This window comes from Meles meles, chromosome 7, assembly GCF_922984935.1.
Source record: "Meles meles chromosome 7, mMelMel3.1 paternal haplotype, whole genome shotgun sequence".
NCBI classification, from domain to species: Eukaryota; Metazoa; Chordata; class Mammalia; order Carnivora; family Mustelidae; genus Meles; species Meles meles.
This window is the reverse complement of record NC_060072.1, coordinates 78569300-78576804: the sequence shown is the minus strand read 5'-3', so window position 1 is coordinate 78576804 and position 7505 is coordinate 78569300. Positions and strand designations below refer to the sequence as shown.

The 7505-nt window shown below is 35.3% G+C and overlaps 1 protein-coding gene across 4 annotated transcripts in view; it reads right to left on the bottom strand.

The window, feature by feature from the left end:
• Positions 1–837: 837 nt before the first annotated feature.
• Positions 838–7505, bottom strand: part of LRRK2 (leucine rich repeat kinase 2) — a 133051-nt gene continuing 126383 nt past the window's right edge. For all 4 annotated transcript variants that reach the window (XM_046012973.1, XM_046012974.1, XM_046012975.1 and 1 more), the window contains 4 exons: positions 5914–6066; positions 4102–4310; positions 1820–1891; positions 838–1153 (listed from right to left, as the gene is read on the bottom strand). In XM_046012973.1, coding sequence (XP_045868929.1) covers positions 1032–1153; positions 1820–1891; positions 4102–4310; positions 5914–6066 — 556 coding nt within the window. In that variant the 3' untranslated portion in view covers positions 838–1031. The remainder of the gene's footprint in view (positions 1154–1819; positions 1892–4101; positions 4311–5913; positions 6067–7505) is intronic.

Genomic DNA, 7505 nt, shown 5'->3' with positions numbered 1-7505 from the left:
TATTTTTACCCATCACAGCCTGATGCTCCTTTCTTCTTCAGTAAGCTAAAGTGTTAGACACTTGCCCCCATGGTCTTGATGGGAGTTGTGGAATCCTGTTAATTCTATGTGGTTTTTTACCTGAGCGATGCAGGATTTGCAGAGTCACAAATTTAGGAAGAAGATAAGTAGAAGTGTTAGAGCAGAGATTAGGAATAAGTAACGAGCGGTCTGGTTTACCACTGAGATTCCAAATTAAAACATAAAAAATATCACTGAAAGACTAAACATTGTATTTACACCAATTATACAAATTATACAAATTTCAGGGTATCCACATTCAAAGTTAGAATTGTGAAATAGGAAAAGAGAAAGTGTGGAAAGTGTGTCTTTCCTGGATATGAGAACAATATGTTACATTTTCTCATCGGCACTTTTCATGACATTTTCTTTCATATGGAAGGAAGTTGCATGAAATGCATTGTTTGAATCAGCAACGAAGAGAACACACATCCCAATAAATGGCTTTATTAGTGAAAATTCATTGATGGTTTACAAGCATATGCGATAACTGCATTTAAAAGCAATCTAAGAAGGAAAGTTTTACATGTGAAACGGTCCTAATAGTTTTATTCTACTTTGCAGAACACCTACAAAGTAATCAAACAACAGTGTTGTTTAAGCACAGAATTTTAAATAATGTTTACCTTCCTTACGGACAACAATAAAATTAATCACTTTGTAAATTTTAGTATGAGTCCTGCAATTACGTACGTTTTACTTTTCCTTTCATTACTTAATTCACAAAATTAATTAGGATGTGTAGGAAATATAAAGTTATACTTTAAATAGTTCTTCAAAACATATTTTCACTGATAATTATTTTTACACATATTTATATTTAAAATAAAATATATAAATATTCCTTCATATATATATACATGAGCTATTTCAAAAAGTGGAAGTACGCTTTTCACATGTAAACATTTTTAAAGAAATATTTACAAGAGAATAATTTTCCCTCCCAAAGACAAAGATTTCCAATATCTCTCTTATTCAACAGATACTCTTCTCATTTTTTCAGCTAATTCTTTTCTCACTTCAATATGTTTTTCTAAGTTTTGCACTTCATGTGGAAGATTGATGTCCCAAACAGACAAACAAGATTGTATTTCTACAAAAGAAAAAAAAAAAGAAACCAGGTTTCAAAGGTCGGCCATAAGGCATTTTTATTTTATTTCTACTTTGTTCACTTATATTTAGTTGTCTTGGACAAATATATATATATATATATATATATATATATATTTAATATTTAATTAATTAATAAAATTAATATATTTAATTTTCAGCTGTATATATATATAAAACAATGTACTAAATTACTGCCTTATAAAAAGGAAGTCCATTTGGAAAATATTTTCAATATCTTACAGAAACTACTGCATGTCAAAAAGAGTGTGGACCTTTAATAATCTAACATTTCATTTTCTGAAAGAAATTTTTTTTCCAGCACTGTTCAAAATCAAATCTCATATGGATATTGGTAAGTTGTAAGGAAAAATATCCACATTTAGCTTCATGTGGGCTAATTCTCATTTTATAGTGGTCGATATTTCTACTTCATCTCAAAAAATACTCAACATAATTAAATCACTGAAACTTAATTTTGAAGATTTATGCTTAGATTATTTACACTCTAAAGAAACTAGCCATCAAAAATACTGAAGTATTATAGCATATGTCATATATTTGTTATAAATGTGTAGCACACATAATATTAATTAATCATTGATGTCACTGCACTGTGTTTGGAATACAGTATCTTATTAAACATTACCTTTTTGGTGTTGTGAACTTTCAGTACTTTTCCGGATATACCCCAAAACCAGCATGACACTTTTAAGGCTTCCTTTAAAAAAACATGAGTCTTCTGTTAAATCAATATAACAAGCTGGACTTTAAAATGTCCTTGGAACTTACTTTTTTGATTCTACTTTTGGAGAAACATCAATTATATTAAATAAAAACACTCCAAGACTAGCAATTATTTAATGTTAGAAAATTTGTGATCTATTCCTTGCTACAATTTCTAGGAATTGTGTCAATCTGAGAAAACAACTTAACCTTTGAAAACTGGGTTGAGGGCGCCTGGGTGGCTCAGTGGGTTAAGCCTCTGCCTTCGGCTCAGGTCATGATTGCAGGGTCCTGGGATCGAGTCCCGCATCGGGCTCTCTGCTCAGCAGGGAGCCTGCTTCCTCCTCTCTCTCTCTGCCTGCCTCTCTGCCTACTTGTGATCTTGCTCTGTCAAATAAATAAATAAAATCTTAAAAAAAGAAAAGAAAACTAGGTTGAATGTTTATACAGCCCAAGTTATATAATTAAATGAGATCATGTGCATGAAGGTGCTTTGGCACTAGTCAAATGTGAAACATTTGGGTAAAGAATTGGATGGATGGATATACTGAGTCTATCATAGAACGACACTTTCTCCTCAAGTCATTCACTAAGAGGCCCTAACTGAGCGCTAGCAGTAAAAGGGCGAACAAACACAGGCAAACCCAACCCACATGGAGTTTACGTTCTAGTGAGGAGACTGACATTAATGAAAAAGATCCAGGACCCCAAAAAGAGAAGTTTGACCTCATCATTACTGACTTCTCAGGGGCTTTGAGACATGAACTGCCATTTTGAAAAAAGAGTTAATTTAGTCTATCTTCGCGGCTTAGTTAACGACATTAACTTAAATAAGCAAAGAACGAAACAGCTCATGAAAAACCCTGAGGCAGTATGAAGCATGGTATTTCAGAGACCCTGAAAATACACCAGAGAAGAAAATGCACAGGAATGTGGTAACTAGCAGAAGCCAGAAAGGTGAGGTGAAGCCACGTTGTGCCTGCTGCACCTTGTAGCATCTGTTTAAATTTATCTTTATTTTTAAAATCAATTAAACTCACTGAAATCCCACATAATGTCAGTAAGGAACAACCACTTGGGTCCCAAAGTACATACAAATTAAATGAGAGGTTGGAACAACCTTGGTAGACTAAAACTAGAGAGACAATCCACTAGAGAACTACTGCTCTACTTGTGAGGACATGTATCCTGATAGCGAACCAATTACTCACAGCATCTAGTCTAAGTCCTCCTATCCAACTCCAAAATCCATTCATAAAAACTGGGTAAGAGTAAGGAGAAACACTTGTCCCTCCTTAATGTATTCCTCTTAGAGGAATTTACTATTTCTTCACCTGTCAAACACATTCTGATCTCTTCGCTAGTTACATAAACTCCAGTTTAGCAAAACTTAATCTCGTTATTTTCATGATCAACTTTGCATATATGCTAATACTACTGTCTAGACCAAATAATTGGTTAAAAGAAAACAATGGAATGTATTTATGTAGAAAATACATTTCACATGTTGTTATGATTTCTTCGCATTTAAAGTAAGAGAAAGAAAAAACAAAGTTTGCTTAAAACATCATGATTGCCCGGGTGCCTGGGTGGCTCAGGGGGTTAAAGCCTCTGCCTTCGGCTCAGGTCATGATCCCAGGGTCCTGGGATGGAGCCCCCACATTGAGCTCTCTGCTCAGCAAGGAGCCTGCTTCCTCCTCTCTCTCTGCCTGCCTCTCTGCCTGCTTGTGACCTCTGTCAAATAAATAAATAATCTTAAAAAAAATATATCATGATTGCCAATACTTGCACATTGTAGAGTTCAGCATATATTGTTACAAGAATATATATTTGCTTATAGAATGAAAAACCAAATTTAACAAGGGTGGGAAGCGTAAACTGATCAAAATAAACGTCTGCTTTAATACCTTTGGTTAAAATTTAAAAATACTTAACACTATCTATTTCCTCTTTTTGCCTTAGGTACAGAAAGTAAGATGCAAATTCAGTGCTCAGCTGCAATAACCTGATTCTCCATGGGACTGGGAGCATCTACTCTCTCCATTTTTAAATGGCCCCATTCAAAATGTCTCCCATTCCTGTTTCATTATGTGACCTTCCAAGACACTTCAAATGACATTGGAAAGTGAAAGAAAAATCAAAAATAAAAGCATATTTTTATAATCTCAAACAATATGGGAAAAGATCTAAAGGAAAGAAACTTACCTAACTGTGCTGTCATCATGACTCTGACAGAGTCACAGAAATTCTGAATTATACGTATAATTCGACGAGTTGAAAGATCAAGGAGTAAAATATGGCCTCCTCCAGTTCCTATCCAGAGAGCAGTGTTCTTCTGGAGGCACAGGGTTTTCACTCTCCCAGTATAAGACAGTTTGTGTTTTGATTCTGCATTTACTTTTACCATTTCCTCCCTAAAACCATAAAGAAAGAATGCATTAAGAGTTTTATCAACAATTAGGAGGGAAAATAGATGTATACCTACATATACACACTACATATAGCATCTTGAATTATGAATACATGACAGTATACATTATATACCATTAAAATTCTACAAAACTAGTTTTGCAAAATACAGAATGCTGAAGTAGCTTCTCTACTTGAAACACATTATCAAAGATAACACAACAATAGCCCCTTAAATTCAAGAAATTCTGAAGTACATTAAATGGATATAATTTTTATAAATAGAAAGCCTATGTAATTCAGTTTAAAAAAAGAATAAATTTGCCCAATATAAATAGAAAGTTATTTTCAAAAGCTTTCCATGAATTCTAAAAGTTATAAAGGAAAATTAAATTTTAGTAATTTACATGTAAAAGATATCAATACCAACCACTAAATTCTTCCCTGAGCCAATGAATAATTCATGACAAAAATGAAGTGTCCAGAAATAAAAGAACTCTAATACTTTTAGACCTTCAAGAAGTAAGGGGAATTCCCAGCATTTCAGAATATGTATCTCCTTACCAACCAGTGAAAAATGAAAAGATTCTAGGCAAGTAAACTTTGAAGTGTCATTTTATAGATATAGGGTGTAATCTAAACATTCTCCAGAGTATAAAAAACCTACATGGTAAAAACAAAACAAGAGAAAAAATATAAAGTGCCTAGAAAATAAGGCTGGCTGAGGTCCCACTTCCCAGCAGCAGCACACAAAAGAGGTGTTTGATTTAGAGTCTGAGATTTATGTCTAACATCCTGGATCAGACTAAGAACTGGCTGTCAGGTGGGGTCTTAACCCTTTGTCCTTAGGTAGCTAGTGCACTGGTCAGTCCAGTAGGTATTCCCCCATTTTTTAAATTGTTTTGTAACTTTATCTTTAGAGCAAAGTATCCTTGCTGCTATAGGATAATTATAAGTAGTGAAATTTGAGAGCTGCCTAGGTAGCTCAGTTGGTTAAACAACCAATGCCTGGTTTCTGCTCAGGTCATGATCCCGGGTCATAAGATCAAGCCCTGTGTTGGGCTCTGCATTCAGCGAGTAGTCAGTCTGGGATTCTCTCCCTCTGCCCCTCCACTTGTTCCCCCCGTCTCTCTTCCTCTAAAATAAAAAAATAAAAATTCTTAAAAAATGTAATAAACATCAATACTGTAACACAACTAGATGTACCATCAGCCATGAACCCAATATGATCACTTTCAGCAATGTACGATTTTTTTCATTAGAGAATATTCTTTGTAATACCTTGAAGAAACCATAAATATTATGTTCCTTTTTTTTCCAAAATTCAATTTGCTAGATGCTAAGAGATGCTGCTAAAAAGCATTAATAATTTGGTTTCTGAGTTTTTGTTGGTTTTCTAGTTAGAGGCAAAAACAAAGTGTAATTAGCCATACTTCCTTTCTATGTGAGATCTAAAGTATAAAGACAGCTCATACAAGCATAAAATAAAGAACCAATGACATCATACATACAGTCAACAATATGTTGTACACCTAAAAATTTGTTAAGACGGTCAGTGTCAACATTGTATTCTTTCCACAATAAAATACAATTAAAAAATTAATTTACTTTAAAAAGTGCACACAGTCTATTAGTTCACAGAGTTTTTCTGTTTTCTTATCCCGTACTTCCACAAATGGGCTATTTTTCTTAGCAACGTAGAGAGCCGTGTCTACCACCACTGCTATGATGTTGGAATCACTGAAAGCTGCATAAGAAAACCTAGAGGGAAAGAGAGAGTGTCACTACTGTTCATTTCTTGCAAACAGATTGGCTACCATAGGCCCTATCTTCATGGCAAGCTCCTAGCTAGCCCTTGAGGCTTAACTTAAATGTCAGCTCTTCTGGAATTCATCCCTGACCTATCAAAATACACCAGTCATTCCCTTTCCCACACCAGTACTAGCTGTAATACTAATTGTATTTATTAATTACTGTGTCCCTGATACTAGATTGCAAATGTGATTTCTTAAGGTTAAGGACCATGTGTTTTCTTTTTTTTTTTTTTCCTTAAAGATTTTATTATTTGACAGACAGAGATCACAAGTAGGCAGAGAAACAGGCAGAGAGAGAGGAGGAAGTAGGCTCTCCGCCAAGAACAGAGCCTGATGCAGGGCGATCCCAGACCCTGGGATCATGAAGGGAGCCGAAGGCAGAGGCTTTAACCCATTGAGCCACCCAGGCGCCCCCGATGTGTTTTCTATATAACTCCAATCCAGTAAAGAGTCACCAAGTACCTATCTATCTAGTAGATACATATAGTGGATAGATGTGTGAGTATCTATCTAGAAAAATGCCTGGTTAACAAAAGTAGGCAGTTTGTTAAGCAGCTGGACAGAAGGATGGATGGATGAAGAATGAACTAACAGACGAATGAAAAATCACAAAAAAGTAAAAATGGTTAAAGTTGCAATTCCATCAGATAAATGACACAAAAGTACCACAGGGTGTAAAAAATCTTCACTTTATCATAGGGCAGGAAGATTTCTTTCCTCTGTCTATCTTGTCCTGGCAAGGGAAGCAAAAACATGTGTTGCCGGAGAGCCACTACATTTTAGGCAATCCTTGAAGACAGATCAAACTAGTCCAAATATTCCAGAGAATTTTAGAATTTATAAATACTTTTGTTATCCTATTTGATCCTCAATAAAAATCTTAGAAAACATTACAGATCTCAATGTCTGTAATTATAGAAAGCTTACAAATGCTAAATAACTTGCTGGAGGCCACATGACTGGCATGGTACAGAAGCAGGACTCTACACAAGACCTTGGAGGCCTGTGGCTCCAGAGGCCACATCATCCTTCACTACCCATCACGCCTCTGTCAGTGAGCACGGATGACAATAAGGAGGGTAGTGAGGATGAAGCAGCATCTAATTAGCGATGTGGTAACTGCTTAGTCAGGAGAGAGACCAAGGCAACTGAGAAGAAAGTATTTCCATGTGTCTGTGAAATCTCTTTTGGGAGATGAACAGAAAGCTTCTCTCTGGTAAAGCATTTATACTCCAAATCTTACATGGAATTATAGGGGGTCGATACCCATGATCTCATAACATGCTCTATGAAATAAGTTAAAAAAAAAAAACTGGGAACCCTTCTTTTTAAATATTTTCAGGCTTGGGGGTGCCTGGGCGGCTCAGTGGGTTAAGCCGCTGCCTT